At 55.6% G+C, this 21,554-nt stretch overlaps 1 protein-coding gene across 16 annotated transcripts in view; it reads right to left on the reverse strand.

Moving 5' to 3' along the window:
- Positions 1–5,700: 5,700 nt before the first annotated feature.
- MYOCD (myocardin) overlaps positions 5,701–21,554 on the reverse strand; it is a 260,822-nt gene continuing 244,968 nt past the window's right edge. For 8 of the 16 annotated variants that reach the window (XM_074607630.1, XM_074607633.1, XM_074607645.1 and 5 more), the window contains 7 exons: positions 17,673–17,848; positions 16,827–16,952; positions 16,042–16,304; positions 15,529–15,682; positions 13,394–14,347; positions 9,009–9,066; positions 5,708–8,326 (listed from right to left, as the gene is read on the reverse strand). In XM_074607630.1, coding sequence (XP_074463731.1) covers positions 7,758–8,326; positions 9,009–9,066; positions 13,394–14,347; positions 15,529–15,682; positions 16,042–16,304; positions 16,827–16,952; positions 17,673–17,848 — 2,300 coding nt within the window. In that variant the 3' untranslated portion in view covers positions 5,708–7,757. Of the gene's footprint in view, positions 8,327–9,008; positions 9,067–10,027; positions 10,142–13,393; positions 14,348–15,528; positions 15,683–16,041; positions 16,305–16,826; positions 16,953–17,672; positions 17,849–21,554 lie in introns of all 16 variants that reach the window. The other 8 variants (XM_074607631.1, XM_074607634.1, XM_074607642.1 and 5 more) reach the window with 3 other exon arrangements.

Here is a 21,554-nt window from a genome sequence, read left to right on the forward strand (position 1 = left end):
CTTCTCTAGCAAAGCGCCTGCAGAGGACTGCGGCCGCGGGGTGGCAGCAGGGGCCAGGTGGAAGAGGCACGGGATAATGCCAGAGGCCCCAGGGCCGTGAGTATCTCATCAGTGGTCAGTCACTGGTCACCAAAGGAATGGACTTGGGGGGGGGGAGGGGAGGGTCAAACCAGCCTTAAAGAAAGAGAACAAAGAACAGGCCTCCTGCATATGTAAATCACTCCAAGTACAGTAAATCCAGATGTAACGTGGAGTTACACACCAAGGAAGAAAGAGCATGCGAGAATGAGCAAAGGTGTAAAAATTGCTTTTACAGCAAATTACAAAAATTTACAGCCGATTGTAAAGTGAGGAAGAAAAACCTATCACCATCATCTTTGCTTCTCCCGGGCAGGACTGAGGACACTGACACATGCTATGAAATGACACATGCTATGAAGTGACCATGAAATGATAGAGTTTTCAATTCTGCGAGAAGCAAGGAGAGGGGTCAGCAGAACTGCTACCTTGGACTTCTGGAGGGCGGACTTTGGGCTTTTCAGGAGCCTGGTTGACAAAGTCCCCTGGGAGGCAGTCCTCCAGGGCAAAGGAGCCCAGGAAGCCTGGATGATTTTCAAGAAGGAAGTCTTAAAGGCGCAGGAGCAGGCTGTCCCCATGTGCCAGAAGACAAGCCGTCGGGGAAAAAGGCCGGCCTGGCTAAACAGGGAGCTAGTGTTGCAACTTAGGGAAAAAAAGAGGATCCATGGCCTCTGGAAGGAAGGGCAGGCCACTCAAGACGACTACAAAGAGGTAGTTAAGCTATGTAGGGAAAAAATCAGGAGGGCCAAAGCCCAGCTGGAGCTAAACCTGGCTTCTGTTGTCAAGGACAACAAAAAAAGCTTCTATAAATATATTAGCAATAGGAAGAGGACTAAGGATTATCTCTGTCCTCTAGTAGATAGGGCCGGCAACATAGTGACCAAGGATGAGGAAAAGGCTGAGGTACTTAATGCAGTCTTTGCCTCAGTCTTCAGCAGTAGGACCAGTTGTTCCCTGAGCACCCAGACCCCTGAACTAGAAGACAGGGATGGGGAGCAGAATGAAGCCCCTCTAATCCAAAGGGAAATGGTGAGGGACCTGCTTCAGCACCTGGAGGTGCACAAATCTATGGGGCCGGATGGGATCCACCCAAGGGTATTGAAAGAGCTGGCGGAGGTGCTCGCCAGGCCACTTGGTATCATTTATGAGCAGTCCTGGACAACCGGGGAGGTCCCAGCTGACTGGAGGTTAGCAAATGTGACACCCATCCACAAGAAGGGCCGGAAGGAGGATCCGGGGAACTACAGGCCAGTCAGTCTGACCTCGGTGCCTGGGAAGGTCATGGAACAGATCCTCCTCAGTGCCATTACACGGCACATGCAGGAGAACAGGGTGATCAGGCCCAGTCAGCATGGGTTTGTGAAGGGCAGGTCATGCCTATCAAACCTAATATCCTTCTATGATAAGGTGACCCACTTAGTGGATGAGGGAAAAGCTGTGGATGTTATCTACTTGGATTTTTGCAAAGCTTTTGACACTGTTTCCCACAGCATTCTCCTGGAGAAACTGGCTGCTCATGGCCTGGACAGGTGTACTCTTCGCTGGGTAAAAAACTGGCTGGATGGCCGTGCCCAGAGAGTGGTGGTAAATGGAGTTAAATCCAGTTGGTGTCCAGTCACAAGTGGTGTCCCCCAGGGCTCGGTGCTGGGGCCGGTTCTCTTTAATATCTTTATCAATGATCTGGATGAAGGGATCGAATGCACCCTCAGTAAGTTCGCAGATGACACTAAACTGGGCGGGCGTGTTGATCTGCTTGAGGGTAGGTTGGCTCTGCAGAGGGATCTGGACAGGCTGGACCGATGGGCTGAGACCAATGGTATGAGGTTCAACAAGGCCAAATGCCGGGTCCTGCACTTGGGACACAACAACCCCATGCAGAGCTACAGGATTGGGGCAGAATGGCTTGAAAGCAGCTCGACAGAAAAGGACTTGGGAGTGTTGGTGGACAGCCGGCTGAATATGAGCCAGCAGTGTGCCCAGGTGGCCAAGAAGGCCAACAGCATCCTAGCCTGTATCAGGAATAGTGTGGTGAGCCGGACTAGGGAAGTGATCATCCCCCTGTACTCGGCACTGCTAAGGCCCCACCTCAAGTACTGTGTTCAGTTTTGGGCCCCTCACGACAAGAGGGACATTGAGGTGTTGGAGCGTGTCCAGAGAGGGGCTACAAAGCTGGTGAGGGGTCTGGAGGACAAACCTTATGAAGAACGACTGAGGGAGCTGGGGTTGTTTAGCTTGGAGAAGAGGAGGCTGAGGGGAGACCTTATCACCCTCTACAACTACCTGAAAGGAGGTTGTAGAGAGATGGGGGCTGACCTCTTCTCCCTGGTGACAAGTGATAGGACGAGGGGAAACGGGTTCAAGTTACGTCAGGGGAGGTTTAGATTAGATATTAGGAGACATTTTTTCACTGAAAGGGTTATTAAACATTGGAATAGGCTGCCCAGGGAGGTGGTGGATTCACCATCCCTGGAGGTGTTTAAAAAAAGGGTAGATGGGGCACTTAGGGACATGGTTTAGAAGTGGCTCTTGTCAGGGTAGGCTAAAGGTTGGACTCGATGATCTTAAAGGTCCCTTCCAACCTCAACAATTCTATGAGTCTATGATTCTATGGCATCCTGCACCCTCCTCCTCCAGCCTGGAAGCCCCAGAGAGGTGGTGAAAGGTGAGCGGAGCCCCCAGGGAAGGGGGTCGGGCCAAGGGGGTCTGTGGGCATTGATTAGAACTGTCAGTAACCCAAACGATTAGGGTCATTGTAACTGAACTATTTTTTTGAATCGACTACTACAACATCAATGAAACTAACAATAAATTAATGACGTTGTATAAAAGCCTGTTTCCTTTTGCATGCTACAAAATTTTGAGTGTAAGAACTTGGTAGGAATACAAGGAACGTAGTCCCTCACTTGCATGTGGAGAGTTGGTACAAGTTTGAGGGTGGGGAGCATCTCTCTGAAGACCATCTTGTCCTTGACCTCCTGTGTGTAAGCCAAGACGTGCAGAGAGCTTCAGTGATCTCAAATGAACCTGGCCATGCAGCTGTATCACTACCAGTGCTCCAGAGTGAGCAAGAGTTTGGGCTTTAAAACCAGACGTCGACTATGCTGAAGGCCCCCGAGAACTTCAGTGCATCCTGCACACCCAGGAGAAGTTTTTCCTCCTTGGTGGCTTCCCTTTAGGTGTTACAGTATGGGGGTGACAGCAGGTCAAGGGGGTGCAGAGGCTCCATGCAGGGGTGTGGAGTGGCCCTGTTTCCCCCCCAGTGAGTTTGGGGGCAGGGGGTGGGTAGAGGCTTTGGGGGAACTGGCCAGGGATGAGCTGAGGGGTCTGGATGGGTGGAGGGTGGCGGTGTGCTCACAGAGAGTGTCCTGCGCTGGTGAGCAGGCGGGAGGGGGCTGTGCGCGCTGGTGACGAGGTGCCAGGGCTGCCCGTGCACGGAGGACCACGGGGCCCCTGGCCGGCGGGCGGTGGGGAGGGCTGGGGGCTGCTGTGGGTGCGGGGGTGGCACTGGGGTGCAGAGAGGGACGCCGATGGTGCTGGTGTGGGTGACACAGGTTGACGGTGTGTCGGTGACGGCGCGGTGGAAGGCGCTGGCAGCCATGCTGCTGGGCTCAGGGGCTGCCCCACACTGCCAGCGTCTGCGATGGGCGCGTGCGCGTCCCTACCTCTGCCCCCTCCTCATCGCCCCCCCCAGAGGGCACAGCGTCCCCCTCTGAGCCCAGAAGGAGCAGGTGTTTCCCCCTGTCACCTGGGAGGGGAAACTCTGCCTAGAACACGGTCTGTCTTGACCTGGGAGTGGTGGAAAGATGCTGTTGACGTCTCAGTGCCTCCTATGGAGGAAACACTGGATGGTGCACTGAGACAGGCATCTCACATTAAAAAACTTTGCCAAAGGCATAAAAAATGTTATTTGACTCTCAGAACATTTTATTTTTCTTTATATTTCCTGTATTTTTCAGGCAGGAAGGCCCAGGGAGAGTGGGACATCACTGAGATCCTCCAGTGATGGAGGTTTTTCCTTTGTCGAATCCAGGCCTTGACAGGAAGAAAAGCCGCAAGAACCTAAATCCCTTGGGACAGCCCGTCCGGGAAAATCCCCCACATGTCAGAGGCACTGACTCCTTTGGGGCATGGAGAGCGTGGTTCATCAGCAGGCACAAAGGTTCATGGCACAGGAGCAAAGGAAGGCAGAGCGCCCATGGCCTTGCTCTGACGCAAGGTGTACCAGGAAGAGCGAGAGTTACCCGAGCTGCAGGACACCACGGCATGGGAGCAGGGTTACAGAGCAGGAGGGAACAACCCCGAAGCTGTAAATGTGAGGGTTTTCAGCGACCAGCGGGGTCGGGATCCCTGAAAACACCAGGAAACTGAAACACCTCCCAGCCAGGCCCCGGGGCTGTGCCCAGCCAGCAAGCTGCTGGGGAGCTTCGTGATGGGGGCTGAGTGCGGATGGGGCTTTGCGGGCACTGCTCTGGCCGAGGCAGTGGGAGGGGAGAGCAGGTCCTGTCCTGCTGCCCACCCTGGGTGACGGAAAATCGACGGCCGGGGCAGAGCTGAGCTCCAGGCAGCGGAGGAGCTCGGCTGCAGGCACCTTTTGGGGCCCGGAAGGAGATCTCAGGAGACCCTCCAATCCCTCCCTCCGCCCCACAGCAGGACCTTGGTCTGGACTCAGTTTCCCCAAAGGCTCTGGTCCAAACCTCGGCACCTGACAAGCGTCTTTCCTGCACTTTAAAGCAGTGACTCCCTGTAGCCCTCACCCTCCTCTTTGCCTTTTACATCGGGAGACGGGCAGCACGTCCTCCCAGCTCCTCTTCTGCAGGTGGAACACCACCAGCAGGCTTTCCTCAGCGGGCAGCAGGACAGGCAAGTGCTCCACCAGTATTCCTGAAACAATCCTAGACTGTGGCTTTTCTTCTCATTTTTCTGAGTAACCATAATGTGGCTCAGTCCAGGCATTTTATCACAACACATTTGGTTGCAGTGTGGTTTAGAGGTTGAAAGGATGCTTGTAGGAACTAGTTGTTTTTTCATCTACATCTTTTCAGATTAACTTCTGCAATGTCTCAGGGTTCTTCTACCTTTTAAGTCCATCTGTGGACACACAGGCAGTCCCTCCCTGCAAGCAGGTGGGTGGATGTCCTGTCAAAGGAAAGATGCGATGAATCCGGGAACCGACACTGATGGGCAGCAGGGAGAAGGAGCCAGGGTTCTCGGGAGAGCCCTCCCGCCTGCCTCTGCCGCTCGCCGCTGGGCAGCGGGAGGTTTGGCTGCGTGGGAAGCTCTGCCCGCGCCCACCATGTGCGTGTCCTGTGTCCGTCAGCCAGATGCCGGCGGGAATGCGGCTGCTGGAAAATGCAAAGGGTTTGGGCAAGGTGTCAACCACTGCCTTTGGAGGGGACACTGACCAGAGGAGCAGGGTTTAAGGAGAACAAAACGAAACCAATGCCAACAGAAGAAAAAGCCTTCAGAAAGAGGAGACTCCAGCTAGCTTGTTTAGGAATCTTCCAGGAGAAACTGTAACTGTGAAAGAAACAGTGCTGCTCTTGCAAGGACTGTAGCTGCCCCAGCGCATGGAGGTGGTACCAAATGGTGGGTACCCCAGCCCGAAAAATCAAACAGCAAACTGCAAACAGACGAGCGGCAAGACAAAGGGGGTTTTAATAATCAAGGTGTTGCTGGTAACATAGTTAAGGAAATGTGCTTGCTTACAAGTTTGAAGCTGACAGCATCCCTTTAAATAAGGAAATACATTTGCTGAGAGGAGAAAGTTACCTGGAAAGCCCTGTACAACGACGCAGTGTAGCAGCTAACACTACTCTGTTTCAAGTGCTATTAATATTCTCCACGGACCAGCTTCAAAAAATCTCTCACTTAGAAAAAGAAATTCTTTAAAAAAAATGCAACCTGTGATCATCTACCCTAGCAGTGCACTGTGACCGTTTGTACAATAGAAAAGTGGTGCTTTAAATAGTGAGTTGAAAGCTACTGCCACGTGCTTTATACAGCATGCAACAACGCCAGGACCAGGAGACCCAGCAGGGGCTGCAGAGCCTCCTCCGACAGCTCCAGCACCCCGGGGGGGAGCGTCCCGTGGGAGCCACGGCCAGGCCGCCCGCAGGCCCCTCGCGCCGCGCCTCCTCCCCGGCTGCTGCATCTCCGATGTGCTGTGCTTCCAGTAACACAAATATTAAATACGCTCAGTCTGTAAATAGTTTAACAATCTTAGTCAGCAACAATATTTACTTTGGCAAAACCAGAATTGCAAAGAAGTAGACGTGTCCATCAAACAGTCTGCAGCAAGTTCTTCGGTGGAAGCCAAGAAGTGAAGCAAAGGCTCCTTCTTGCTAGAGCCTGAGGAAGTATATTGCACAGAGACTCACAGGAGAAATGCTGGTGACTTCAAACGGAAGGCATCACTGCAGGAGAGCATCCATCTCTGCCGGCTTCAGGAGAACTAGCTCCTCCAGGCTCAGTGATTCACAGCTGTTCTCCGGGGCCTTGCTCTGGGCTGAGTGAGCAGTGACACTGCAGTAAACTTGGGAAGAAGGGGATGACTGCTGGGGATCAAGGAGGAATGTGAAGGAGGATGGAGGGAAGGACGGCAGTGAAGTGGAGGCAACAAAGGCAGATGCTCGCACAAAACCGCAGCCACGCAAGGGCCCGCTCAGCCCTGCCCCACATGCAGGTCACTGAGTGCCCGTTTCTGGCTCCCCCTGCTCCCAGGTCATGGAAGGTGGGGGACATCCATCCTGACTCTGGCTGTGCAAAGGACAGCCCCTCCCAAAGCCTGGCTGTATTTTCCATATGACTTGCTCCTACCTTGGACCAAAACACATTACACATCTCTTCATCCATATCACACTAGCTGGGACAAGGAAGCTCCACCGAGATGCCACGTCCCTTCGATACCTGAACCTACAGCCTGAGCATCTGCCTCCAACGTCCAGAGCTCTCTGCTCCAAGGTCACAGGCTTCAGCCTGATTCAGTTCAGACTGCAGCCAGGATGGCTTTCAGGCCTCCAGGCACTGTGAGGACACAACAAGGTGCCACCACGAACATGGTGGTCTCCATCGCTCATCCACCTGGAGTAGAGCTGTGCAGGGATTGGGCAATGCAGTGTCGGGGGCAGGAGGAAGGAAGCAAGGCGAGCCTGGATGTACCAAGTGTACTTGTTGCCCTGGCTGGGCACAGCCTCCCTGCTTCCACCAGCCCTGGCCTCTGCAGGACCAGGATGTGCCCAGCAGAATGTGCCCAGGGCTGGACGGGCAGGAGGGCAGCAACGGGCTCTCCTCTCCATGATTTCCCATTGCCACGCAGGTGAGGTCTCCTCACCACGCAGTTTTATCATGAGCTGCTCCAGTTCTCACGAGAGTGACTGCTAAAACCAGGGGCGGGGGGAAAGATAAAAGAAACAAAACTGAAGTTCTTGTCAATCTAAAGAAGTGTTGTTAAAGGCACTGGTGTCATCTGTGGGGATGTGTCAATGGAGGAAAACCAAAGTCCCAGAGCTGTTGTGCTATCAATTCGCAGTAACTGGAAATTCAAAGAAGTTTATATGCTGGGAAAATGACTCCACTTTCCCCTGGACGTGGTACGTTAGCCCTGTGTGTCCTCTGGCATGACAGAAACACTGTGCTGGCTGCTGTGGGCTTACAGTATCCTGCCTCCACCACCCTCCCTTTCACCACTGCTGAAGGTGCAGGTCCATGCTGGTGTTTAGATTGAGATCAGTAACATCTAGGAAATCAATGTTGAAGATGCTGGGACCCGCGGGGGTGAGCGAGCCAAAGCCAGTGGCGGAGCTGGGGGGGGTGAGGTCCAGCCACTCCATCGTTTCCCACGGAGATTCAGTGAAACTCATTTGTAAACCGGATCCGTCGGCAGGGGAAGGGGAGAGCTGGGTTTCCATGGGTGAGAGGGGAGTCTGTAAAATCTCCTGGGAGGTGAGCAGTTCATCTGCGGCTTTGCCGGAGAACCCCTCCATCATCCCTTCGAAGTGGGACTCTTCTCCCCCCATCTTCAGCAGGGCGATTTCACTGACCCTCCCCAGGGGGCTGTGGGCGTTCAGCAGGACCTCGAGGTGAGCATCGCTGCTGCCCGGACAGTGCTCGAAGGAGAGCTGGGCTGAGGAGACCTGCTCAAACGGGGCAGATGACTTTGGGAGAGGAGCACTGGAGTTCCCTGTAGACACTGTTATCTGAGGTACTTTCTGGAGGCAGGACCGATCTTCCTTGGCGTTGGCTGGCATTTCTGTCAACAAATGAGAGGGGTCTGAGGTGCTCTGGCAGCGCCCACCACTGCTGGGCGTAGGGGCACCAACACAGCCCCCCAGCTGGGCTCTGGGGCATGCCTACAGAGACCCGCTCCCCACTCAATCCCCTTGGCATTGCTTCCCACCCTCCCTGTGGGAAGCCTCACACGTTCCTGCTTTCTGACCTCAAATTCCCTGGCTTTGGACACAGTCCCCAGGGCACAAGCACTGGCAGCTGTCCCCATGGGGCTGGGCATGGGTTGTGCATGGGCAAGGGCACAGGCAGCAGTTTGCACAGGGGAGGGCACCAGCAGTGCTCTACGCAGGAGATGGCACTGGCAGCACTGGGAATGGTGGGGGACACAGGCGGGTCTGCATGGGGAGGGTGCTGGCAGTGCTGTGCACGGGGCTGCCACCCCGCTGTCCCTTCTCTCTGCGCAGTCTGCATAGGCGATAACCAAGCCTGGACCACCGCACCAGGTCTGCACATGCAGGAGCAGGCTCCGGGAGGGCCAACACCCTTTTGGATTCAATCTCAGTGGCTGCTGGCACAGGGAGGGCAAATGAAAGCTGTACTCAACTCAGGCAGCTCTGCTGGGCTGCACAGAGTGCACTGAGCCCCACGGACCAATGCTGGCCTGGAGGGGAAGCCCTGGGGGGGAACAGGGAAGCAGTGCATACCTCCACTCTCAATCAGCACGTCCAGGAGCTCATCCATCTGCTGACTTCGTGTCATCTGCTGCGGCAAACGACAAAGAGGAGAGTAGAGGGCATTAGGAGGAGAGTCCCTCCGGCCACAAGCCAGGTAGGTGACTCTAGATCCCACAAATGGCTTTCTCTCATGCAGGAGAGATGACACTCCGACATGGGGCTGGCAGCGGCTTTCAGGTGAGCACTGCAGAGCCCTGGGACAAGCACAGCGGATCCAGGGAGCATGGTGCCAGGTTCCCCCCGCCCTGCCACCAACCCTCTGCTCAGTGGCCACCACAGAATGCATCTTCCCAGGGCCATCAGGACACACCAACTTTGGCCCAAGCACCTTGCCCTGGCATGTGCCTCCTTGCACTCCCTGGGGCAACACATTGTCATCCTCCTCTCCCTGACTGGAGACTGGATGGTCTTTCCGCACACCTTCCTGCCAGCCAACACAAGCCCATTTTTATCACTGCCAACAGCATCACTCCGTTTTCCTAAAGACACCATCACGACTGGCACTGAGGCTGCTGACATACTCTCACAAGCAGTAAGGGGTTCATAGGTGATGGAGACAGTCCTCCCACTGGGAAGAGCACTCCAGGATAAGGCTAAGGGAGGCAGATGGCATGGAGCAGGGCACTTTGCTCATGGTTTCCTCTTGACTTGGGAATGCTTAAGAGCCTGTTTCTCACATAGCACTGAGCACCCCAAGTAAGAGTACACCCAAGTCCTGGGGTATTTATGTGGGATGTCAGGACCCCAGGGTGGACTGGCACCTTTTATCAGCACAGAAGACACTATCCCATCCAGCGTGGTGTCTGACTACTTTGTGGCAGTCATTCAGCAAATAACTCTTCAAGAAAAGCCCATTCCTTATCGAAACAGGTCTGTTCTACCCAGAGATCTCCATAACAGGTTGTAACTCCTGCAGATGAGTTACGTTAACTGCAGAAGAACACCTTGCACAGCACTAGCCCTATAGAAAATAAAAATCATGCAGTTACCTGCTTTACTGCATCCTCATAGGGTGGAGGCTGCTTTACCTCTGAAAGGGCTGGGCTTGACTTAGAAAAACTTGGGGATGGAATAGAAAACTTTTGACCTGCCTGCGTAGCCATCTGCATGGGGGAAATACAGGGAAATGGAGTCAATGCACAGAGAGGCACAGCAGGAGGCTCTGCTCTCTCACCCGTGTTGAAGACAGAGTGGTGCCAGGGAAACTGACAATTTTCTGCGTCAAATCAGCTCAAAGTGCCTGGCCTCTGAGCAGGAGAGAAGGAGGTAAACTAGCTGTCAGCCTAGCTCTGAGACCCAGGGCCAGGCTGGCCTCTGGCTGCTGCCGGAGATGGGCATGATGCCACAAAGCACCCTGATGCTCAGTCCAGCCGTGAACGTGCAGAGCGAGGGGGAGAGAGAAATGGTTTATTGGTGGTCAGCTGCACCCAGATAGTGACGCAGTGCTTCCCTGGCTGCCAGCTGCCTGCCAGCCCCTCTGCTGGGGACCCTCTCCATCGCCACCTCTCTGGGGGCATCTCACAGAGCCCAGGCCAGGGAAGACCACTCAGAAGAGCCACTGCCATGTCAGCACCTAGGCTTTCCCTGTGCCTGTGCCAAACACCTGCATATCAGTGCCAGCTTTTTGCCAGTCCTCCCTTCAAGGAGGGACCTTATCTGAAGGTCCAGTGCCTGCCAGCTGCTGTCCCCACCACCTCTAGGCCCTTGTGTGCACTTCCCCACCACCTGGCCACAGCTGCCTTGTCCCATGAGAGCCAGTGCCAGGGGATGCAGCATGGATGCAGCCCCAGCAGGTGGATTGGATCCAGAAGTGGATTCAGGGCGGTGGTGAGGCCACTTGATCTGGCCATGCACATCCTGGCCACCTTTCTGTGGAGGGCGGGCGGGAGGAACAGTATCTCTGGCTTGGGGTGGGGGGGGGTGGGGCACTCGAATGCTGGGCACAGAGAAGGAGCTGTTGCTGAAGAAGGACCCTCGCCCCTGGGAGCCCCTTGCAGGCAGCAGCAGAATGCCTAGGATGGGTGGTGTCGCAGCCTGGATGAGCTGCAGGACACCATGGTGCCGTCTCCTTTGTATGCCCCTTGCTCTCAGACAGCAAGGAAGGAGCTGGAGATGCCCCCAGAGTGTTGCTGCTCACTGTTGATGCTCGCTGACGGCTGCCCGGTTGTCCAGAGCAGCCCCACCACCTCTCTTGGGAGTATCACCTCACAGTACTGTGTCCCGCTGCCTATTGTACCCACAGCTCTGTCCCATTGGCCTGCTCACCCCTACAGCTCCGTGTCCCTCTGCTGAGGTCACCCACTGCATCCTACTGCCCCACTGCACCCCCAGCTCTCTGCCCCACTGCCCAGCTTACACACAGCACCCATTGCCCAGCTCACCCAAAGCACTGCTCCCCGTTGCCCATTTCACTCCAGCAGTAAGCCCCACTGCCTACCTCACCCCGACAGCGCTGCCATCCCACTGGCAGCACGCTATCGCTCTGCCCCCTCACCCTAAGCTGCTCCCCGTTGCCCACCTCCCTGGCAGTGCTGTGTGCCAACTGCACGTGTCACCTATCTCACCACTCTCTGAATGGCTTAGAGACACCGCTGCTTCCCATTTTCTGCCACCTTGCAGTGCTGCACCCCCCTGCCCGCAGTGTGCTAACTGCAGGAATGCGATTCATGAGCTGCCCTGCTTGAGCGCTGGGTGTTTCGCCGTGGCTGTCACTCTGCTGTGCAGCTGTTGCGCACCCAGCAGGCACTTGCTGTACATCTTCCCTGAATGCAGTATGCAGGCCTTGCACCCCTCTGTGTGCTTCACTGACTGTATGATAGTTGTTGCTGCTGCCTGGGAAACCCTGGTAGGGCGTGGGGATGAACTGGGGCTGCGATCAGCAGCACCTTGTGCTGTTTTTGTGTGCTGTCAGCATCTGTCCTCCCCAAGCTTTTGTATCTGTCCAGAGGGCTCAGTGAGGAGTGGTGGATGTTGGAGGGACAATGCTTTGCTGTGCTGGTTTCCTGGTGGGGATGCACAAGCTCTATCTGACTGCAGATCCCAGTTGCAAGCCCTGCTCTGTCTTTCCAAGAAAAGGCTTGCCATATGATAGGTAACTGCCCTCCTTCAACCCAGTGGTCAAAATCCCTCAAACAGTTCCCGGAGCTGCAATGGCGCAGCAGATCATAGAATCACAGAATGGCTTAACTTGGAAGGAACCTTAAAGATCACCCAGATCCAAACCCCCTGCCCTGGGCAGGGACACCTCCCACCAGACCAGGTTGCTCCAAGCCCTGTCCAACCTGGCCTTGAACAACTCCAGGGATGGGGCAAACACAGCTTCTCTGGGCAAGGGGCTCACCACCCTCACAGTGAAAAATTTCTTCCTAATATCCAATCTAAATCTCCCCTCTTTAAAACAGTTACTCCTTGTCCTATCACTACACTCCCTGATCAAGGGTGCCTCCCTGCCTTTCCTGTAGGTGGCCTTTAGATACTTGATGCTGAAAGATGCTGAAAAGCCCTGTAACACTGCAGTGGGGCTCGCCCAGGGATGTAGGAAGCTGTGCCAGTGCTCTCCCAGGGACTGAGGATTCTGTGCTGGTGCTTCCCCTCTATGGATAGAGCTTTGCCAGGGCTCCATGGGGCAGAGAAACCTGTGCCAGGGCTTCCCCAGGGTGGCGGGAGCCAGGCCAGGGCTCCATGGGGCAGGGGGAGTGATGCCAGGACTCCCCCAGGGGCACAGAAAGCTGTGCCAGGTCCTCCCCCTGAGGGGAGAGGCAGCTGAGTTAGGGCTCTTTTAGGGCAGCAGAAGCTGTGCCAATGCTCCCCCAGGGCAGAGGGAGCTGTGCCAGGACTCCTCCAGGGGTGGAGGGAGCTGTGCCAGTGCTTAACCAGGGGCAGAGGAAGCTGTGCCAGGTCTCCCCAGGGCAGAGGGAGCTGTGCCAGGGCTCCATGGGGCAGAGGATGCTGTGCCAGTACTCTCCCAGGACACGGGAAGCTTTGCCAGTGCTCACCCAGGGACAGAGAGAGCTGTGCTGGGGTCCTCCGGGGAAGACGGGAGCTGTGCCAGGGCTCCCCCAGGGCAGAAGGAGCTGTGCTAGGGCTCCACAGGGCATGGGAGCCGGGCTGTGACCCCCCAAGGAGACTGGATGTGGCAGCAGGGATCCCCAGGAGATGCCCTGCAAAAGACCCTGAGGTGCCATCAGCTTCTAACCCGTTGTCCACTTGGGCTACTCTCTGCCTTTTCAGGCAGCCCCACATGCTGTTGTGGCCCTGTATCAGTCTCAGTCTGAAAGGAAAGGACTCAAACTGGGATTTGCATGTTCACCAGTGTGTTCACCACTGCTATGCCATCTGGGGTGCTCTCCACTTACCGATGCTGTGCGAAGGCAACTGTTGGTCTGTGGGGACCCGCTGCGCCCTTCTGCCTGTGAGCCAGGGGACACTGAGAGGAGATAGTGGCTGTTGGGGGACGGTGGCAGGCTGATGTGCTGGGGGCTCTTTGCAGCCCCGAGTGGAGAGTGCTGGGGGGAGCACTGTGGGCTCAGGAATGTCGAGGAGGTGATGGTGCTTTGCCCTGCAGTCTCCAGGCAGTGGCTATTTACAATGTGAGGCAGCTGCGGCACCCCACAGTTACTTAACTTATCCGAGCTGCTGGCTTGGCCTTTCAAGGCAGTTTGTTTGGATGCAAATGGACAGCTGGACACTGCGTTTTCTTGCTTGATGGGGACACCAAAGAAATGCTGAGCAGGTTGCTGCTTCTCCTCAAGGCCGTTGCTTCTCTTTCGCTTCTGGAGCTGCATCCGCAGCTCTTCCACCTGCCTCTGCTCTTGCTGCAGCTTCCACGTCAGTTCATTGATGACCTTCTGTTTCTCCACTAGCATCTTGTCTTTCTCTGTGTCAATCCCTTCCAGCTCCAGCTGGATGCTCCCTCCATTCATGCTGCCCATGAGGCTTTCTTCAGCACTGCCATGAACCGGAGATGGCTGGAGGCCGAACTGTGGAGAAGACATGGGCCCATCGTTGAACGTGTCTGGCAAAGAGCCACTCACAGAGAGGTCAGAGGAGGCGGGAGAGATGGGTGGGGTGGAGCTGGTGCTGCCAAAGTGGTAGAAGCCATTTGATAACATACTGGTGGAGGACTGCGACTGGTAACTTGACAGGGTGCTTGTTGGAGTGACTGGGAAGGTGACGGTGGTGATCTCACTGAAGTTTGGCACTGTGTTGCTGCCGCACTCCTGGAAGGGCCGCAGCCGTTCCATCAGTGCTGTTTTGGTACCTGACACTGGCAGACCTCGTATTCGGAGCTGCTGTCTCAGTTCTGATACCTAGAAGAAAAGTCACCAATGATCAGTCCCAAATGCAGATGAGCCCCTTAGAAATGCAACATTTCTACCAAGGAGTCTCAGATCACAGGCTCCCAGCTCCCTGCTTGGAAGCTCTCAACCCCCAGGTGCTCACTGTCTCACTTACAGTGACCAGAGTCACCATGCGCAGCCCTAACCACTGCATGCAGGACCGCAACCTTTCCTAACAGGAAAACCTTCCTTCCTCCTCCAGGAACTGTGACTGCACTCTGTGAACCAGCAGTGGTCCCTGGGCCACGGAGGTAACTCAAGATTCACTTCCTAGTGATAGATTTCTGCATGAGTAGAGGACTTTCACACAGAACTAGCTGATGGCATCCTTTAGCTCAGAGAACATGAAAACATACCTTGGAGACAGAGACGCCACGTTCAAGCATCTGCACACGGTTCAGGCATCTGAGCTGGGGCAATGCTATCGCCAAACTAATTTCTACCTTATCTTATTTCTTTCTCTAATAATGAGTATTGCCTCCAGGTCTCTGCTCCTAAAAGGACTTGTCCTTCCCTATGGCTGAGGCTCTATTAGCAAAGTACAAAAGAACCACTGATGTGAGTGATTCTCCCTTATACCCTGCCTATCTTGCTTACATGAGAGATTTAGGTACTGTTCAAAGCAGCGCTCATAGCTGCAGACTCCAGGAGACACCTGCTTGTGCAGAGAGCTGTGCTGGAGTGGCTGCAATGGCCACTGAGAAGCTGAGCCACTAAGTGGAGGCCATGCTGACCTCCTAGCTTCTGGTTGGTCTGCTAGCAGCATCCATGAAGTCCATAATAAAACCACAGAAGGTATGGAGCCATGAGCTGCAGGAGCAGCAGCACAGATCATCCTGCAGTCCTCGACCTGATGGCCTGGCCTCCCGCCATCTCAAGTTATACCTATAGTTTGCTGATACATGCCATGGGGCACATGCCACCTGCAGAGCAGCAAACCCTGTTTTAAGCTACCGTCATGGTGACGAATTCCTGACCCAGCGCAATGTACTCCTGGGTTTGCTCACAACATGGTGGTTCTGGTTTGCTGATCTGTAACACGCGGTCATTCCCCCAGCTCAGCCTGTGGCACTACACTGCACGCTTCAGGGGTAGCAAAGCACATTCAGGCTATAAGATTCTGCTCCTGTGGTGACAAAGTTTGCACTCACTTTCAGATCATCCAGGTTAGAAGGCAGAGGGCCTGGCTTGATAGATGAGACACAAGTCTGGCCTGAAAAGGTGGTTTTCACAGGAGAAAGAGGGGTGTTGTTGACAGAAGTTGATGAAGAATTTGAACTTTTGACCATTTGCTCATTTGATTGCCTGAAATAACAAAGGAGATTTGGGGTAACTTGTCTGCCCGCCCCAGGGTCTCTGTGCCCAGTGTACCATCTCTGCTCCCTTGGGGATACCATCTCCTGTATGAGGCCTGAAGGACCAGCAACCCCAAGGAAAATCAGACTGGGCTGTAAGAAGATTGCTGGTGACCCATCAGCAGGACACAGGTGCCCCAGCCAGTGCACAAAGCCAGAACAGCTTTGCAGGAGACTCTGCTATGTTCCCAAGCTTTTGTGTTTCACTTGCATGCATCTATCCCCCTTGCACTGGCACAAATGGGTATGGGAGGGGAAAGTTTGGAGAGAGACAGGGCTAAACCCTGCTATTGGCACATTACCACTCACTTTAGCTGGCCTTGGTGCATCCCTGGGTAGCTGAAGTGCTGCTGCTGCTGCTGTTGCTGCTGCTGCTGCTGGCTGAGGATCTGGAGCTGCAGAAAGAGCTGCTGCTGCTGGAGGAGTCTGGCATATGCAGAGTCCATGGGTGGAGGGGACTTCTCTGCCTTCTGGTCCGGAGGGATGTACTGGTGATACTTCAGCTTCTTCACCTTGGGCTTGGTGTCCTTGGGCTTTTTGTGACGGTTCTTGCTATCACTGGATGATTTGGACTGTTGGTGCAAGAAGGAAAGGAATTAGCTAAGAGAAGAACTTCTGCCACCCTCATGAGAAGTCAAAGGCCTGGGACAGAGAAAGGGCAGCTCCTGCTGGCACCCTGACACTCCAGCTCCAGGAGCTGCTGAGCCTGGAAATCAGGGACTCCCTCAGGGCCACATCTCATCTCAGTTGTCCAGGAGAGCACATGAGATGGAGAATGACCCTTCTTGCCTGGAAGGTATTTCAGCTTTGCCTTGTTATCTCCTGCTCCTAGCCCCAAGGATTGTTTCCAGTGCAGGGCCTGAGCAATCATCTCTTGGAGGGTGCAATATTATACCTTATACCACTACAAAATGAGTCAAATATTGCTGGTTTTGCCAACAAGATTTGTCTCCTTGCGTTATTCCAAGTCTTAAGGCCAAACCCCAGAGCTCCCACACATGTGGGGTGCATCATGTGGGCACTTCAGGCTTGGACACAGCCAGGTGCCCTGGGCTTGTTCCCTCTCCCGGAGAGCCTGGTGGCACAGGCATTACCTTCACAGCGGAGGTCACCGGGAGGGATGGGCTCTCCTGCCCTGCTGCTTGCTTGGGGCTGTCGCACTGGCTGCCCTGCCCCGCGGCCGGGTCCGGTGTATGGCTCTCGGTGCCGTGGGGATGATCCTGCAGGGGAGAGGTGATCCGTGCGATGGGAGAGGGGCTGCGGGGCCTTCCCGACGGTCACCTCGGGACGGCCTCTGCCTGCAGGGGCACCTGCTGCCCCATTCCCCCTGCCCCATGTTGTCCTCAGTCCATCCCAGATGCCTCACCCCAACCCAGTCCCCCATGTCTATCCCAGCCCACTATCCCTGCTTCTCCCAGGCTATATGAGTCCACCCCAGCTCCTCAGTCTCCCCAGTCCACCCGAGTCTCCAAGCCCTCTCTATTCCACCTCAGCCCTGTACCCTCGTTCCCCCAGCACACCGTTGGCCCCTCAGTGTTCCCCAGACTAGCCCAGTACCCAAAGTCCACCTCTGGCCTGTCCCGGTCCCTCCAGCTACTCCCACCCCGCTCCGCTTGAGTTCACCCCAGTCTGCCCACCCCTCCCCCGGGCTAGTATCCCCAGTCCCTCCCAGTCTCCCCAACACTAGACTAGTTTCTCCACTCTCTCCCCCTCCCTGCTCCACTCCTCCCCTTCCCCAGTTGTCCCAGTCCCTCCCGCCATGCCGGCGCTGCAGTGCCCAGGCCCGTCAGCAGGGGCCGCTCCGGCACCGTGCAGCCCCGCGGCCCTCGGGGCGAGGCCGTGGCCGTGGGGCGGGTCCCCCGCGGCCCTGCGGCGAGTGCCCCCCGCAGCCCTGAGGCGGGTCCCCGGCGGCCCAGGGAGGGGGCGTGTCGCGGCCCTACCTGCGGCGGCCCGGCGGGAGCGGCGGGGGCGGGCTCCGGGGCCTTGGTGCCGGCTGCCGACTCGGTGGAGCCCGGGGAGTCCTCGCTCCTGGCCTGCTCAGGGGACAGCCCGTCATTGCTGCTGTCCTCTTCGAAGGCGAAGGCGTCGGCCGGCTTGGGGAAGCTGACCTGGGTGCCTGGCAGGGGAGAAGGGGGCGACGGTCAGGGCTGGTCCTGGAGGACGGGGACGAGCGCGGCCGCGGGGTGAACCTTATGGGACGCCTCAGTGCCTGCGCCCACCTCCTCCCGACCCCGCCGCGGGCGAAGGACGCGGTGAGAGCTCAGACACCTCCTCCCATCCCCAGCCACGCAGGGGCAGCTCCTGGGTGTGCCCCTGCAGCCGAGGCTGGTGGAGAGCAGGTGGCATCAGCCATCGGCTCCTGGCCTGTGCCGTGGACCACGTCACTCAGGAAGGGCCCTCCGAGGAGCCTCGGGGCAGGAGGCTTTTTGCCCGCAGGCGGGGCTGGGGCAGGAGCGGCTGTGCTGTCCTACCCCACCTGAGGTGGGGAGGGGGCGTCAGAGCCACCCTCCCATCAGCTGGGCATCCCCACCCCAAGCCCGCAGCGCGCGCAGGACCCTGTCCTCAGCAGAAGAACTGAGGATGAAATCCACCCGGAGGGTGACCTGTCTGTTCGTGGCACAAGAGCCAACACGCGTGGACCCGGCTGCAGCTGAACAGAGGATTTTGGATCCTGTCTCTGTCCACAAGCTTCACCTGCACGACATGCTTCAAACCACTGCCGTTGTCTCCTGACTGCCCCAGACATTGCTTCTCCCCCTGCAAAGCGCCCCGCGTGCTATCTCCTAGTCAGATGGGCAAGAGCTCTTGACCCCCGGCTTTTGCTGATAAATAAAGTGCTGAAAAAGAAAAGGTCTCATGTGAGCCTGGAGAGGGCTGCAGGTGGGGGTGGAGGAAGGAGTAGTGTGGCCACACTCGTAATCTGCTCCTGCTCACGTCTGGCATTTGTCAGGCAGCTTGGCACGCCGATAGCGAGGTGACAAATGGGGAAATAGGAAGGGCCCGGGGACAAGCTTCCACCTGTCCCTGCTGCCGGTCTAGCAATGTGCACCTTCTCACTGACACACACCCTCCTGCGCTGACCCCTGTCCCTATCTGAGAGATAAGGGTTATCTCCGCTTGCTCCGGCTCATGGTGCCAGGGTGGGTGAGGAAGCAGGGAGCCCTGGCTCCGCGCCCCGAGCTGCTGCCCAGCCGCCGTACGGGGTGGGGATAAGAGAGCAACCATGTGCCGTGGAGAGCCTCTCCTCCCCACTCTCCAGGGCACGGGGCTCCTCTCATGTCCCTGGAAACAGGGCCTTGTCCCCGCTCCGTCAGAGGCAGCACCCAAACTGGGTCTTCCCTGAGGAACTGCAATGCTGCATGATCAACCACCTGGGCTGGGTGGGAACTGCTCCCCACGCCTGCAGACCAGCGTGGGCATCCTCTCTGGAAAAATGACACCAAGCAAGGGCGACTTGTGGATCTGCAAGACTCCTGCTGGGCTGGCATTTAGTAAGCATGTGTTGAGAAACAGTGCCAAAGCCGGGAGACCAAGGGACCTTCAGGACACAGCGTCAGCCCAGAGCATGACAGGAATGTGCTGCATCCTGCTGCTTGATACCGGGGGCCTGTGCTGGGTAGGGAATGCTGCCCTTATCTGTCCTGCTCTCACCCAGCCCAGGGCTGACCGTATTTTTTTGCGATCCCATGTCTCTGCTGTAATCTCAGGCAGAATGGTGTTTGCTCGGGGCTGTTTCTAATGCACTGGGTATTGTCCTCTCAAGCGTATTGGACAAAGTGATGACAAGGACCTGGTAAAAAAGGGTTCTTATATCACTGCTCAGCTATGTAGGGCACTGGCGGCCTCCTGTCACTGGGACGTTAGGGCTTTCGGTTGGGGTCTGGCACTTTCTGCTCACCCTGCCGGAGGTGATTAGAGGAACACGTCAGCTGAATTTTCCACTGTATAAACAGTTGAGATTCCAAGGTTAAAGTAAAATGATTTTAAACCCTGTCATCTTTCTGGTATTGCAAAAACAAAAGGCTTAACATTCAGAAGTGCCAGTGCTCATCTCTGCTCTGTGTTCAGCCCTTCGCCCCAAACCCTGAGCACCACAAGGCACCTCTGACTCCAAAAATCAGCTGGGGGATCATTCACCCTGAGGTTTTCTTCTGCAGAAACCTGAGGGCTGGGATTGTGTTTCTGGTGCAGGTGCACCACCTCCTTCTCACGGCACCACACAGTACCAAGGAAGTTCATGCGTGACCCTAATGTGCTGTGTGTTTCACCCTAATTGGCATAAAACTGGCTTACAGGACACATTTTTTTTCCCCAGCAATGTGATAGAAGGGCATTGCGAAAGGGAGAAATTTAAAATTGAGCATATCGTTTTAAGCCAGACTTTTTGTTTTTAACAATTTTGTCCCATAAATCTCTGTTTACCACAAGCTCCTGACGAGGCAGCTGGAGAGGAACTCTGCAAACTTCAAGCACACTTGCCCAGCCTCCAAGCCTCAGCTCCAGTGGATAAAGTCATGCTCAAACTGCCTTGAATGTTTATAAAGGGGGGATTTTTTTTAACTTTTTTTTTTTTTCTGCTCTTCTCTCCTTCGATAAGTGTCTGGGGAGATTTTACTTGAACTCTCCTTAAAAATTCCTCTTCAGGCAGAGTCCTGGAACATTTCACCTTCAAAGGCAAGAGCTGTAAAACGCTGGAAATGGAGCAGCTCAAGGACCAGCCGGGAGAAGCGCCTGTATGAGCCCTGCGTGCACTTCACAGCGGGAAAACCAAGAGCAGGAACAATTGCGGGGCAAGACAGAGCAGTATCTGGGCCTGGAACATTTCATGTCATTTACATTTGTTTCTGAGATGAAACGAAAGTCAAAGTACTTACAGTTTCAATTCCCATTTTCGGCATCACTCCTGTCATTCAAAGATCCCCTCCCGTCCCAGAGCCCTGCCACTGTCCCCAGCTTGCTCTGAGCCCCAGAACAGGCACTTAACACGGGATTGTGCCACTGGAAATAATCCCATGCATTCAGGAACCAGGAGCAACAGAAGAAGGAATTCCCAGGGGGAAGAGCATCTCTCCGTGCCTCACTTGAGACCCAAGGGCCAAGTTGGACATGCAGAGATGGCCCCAGGCTTCAAAAATTCTGCTGCTGTCCTGGCACTGCAGGAGCCTGCTGGCTTTCCTGCTCCTTTCTCTCCTTTTTGACCTCCCTGTCCTGGCACTGGGGCCTGAGTCAAAACCTGAGTCACCTTTTTGCTTTGTGTCGGCTCCTGCACCAGCCTCCCTGCAGCAGCACGGGGGAAAGGGTTGCAGAGGATTCTGCCTCCCTCCTCCAGCTGGGGGTAGGGGATGGAGGAAAACCAAGCTGAGGCATAAGCCAAGCGCTGGGCACTAGTTGGCAGGAGTGTACCCTGCTTTGAGGTGCAGGCTGCTCCTTGTACTCCCCAGCGGTTTAACACCCCAGCGATGATTTCCTTTTCCCAGCCACGCAGCACCCCACTCTGTTGGGCCTTGCATGCCACTAGCGTCAGTGGGGAAAAAGGAGCCTGTCTGAACCGGGGCCACTTTGCCTCCATCTACTGGGATGTAAAAGCTTGCCAGGGCACAAGTGGGATAATCCAGGCTGGCCTCACGACCACATGTGCGCACCCAGGTCCTCTCCCACACAGAGGCAGGAACGAACGTCCTGTCTCCAGCAGTATCATTTGTGTGCTCAAAGCCTCGGGGAAGGCAGGGGTTTAAGAGGGGAGGTTCTTTCTGAGGAGACATGGCTGAGCAATCGTGCATGTTTCTGTGGTCATTGCTCTAAGGGCTCCCTTTTCATAGGCC

The sequence above is a fragment of the Larus michahellis genome, chromosome 14, assembly GCF_964199755.1.
Source record: "Larus michahellis chromosome 14, bLarMic1.1, whole genome shotgun sequence".
NCBI lineage: Eukaryota > Metazoa > Chordata > Aves > Charadriiformes > Laridae > Larus > Larus michahellis.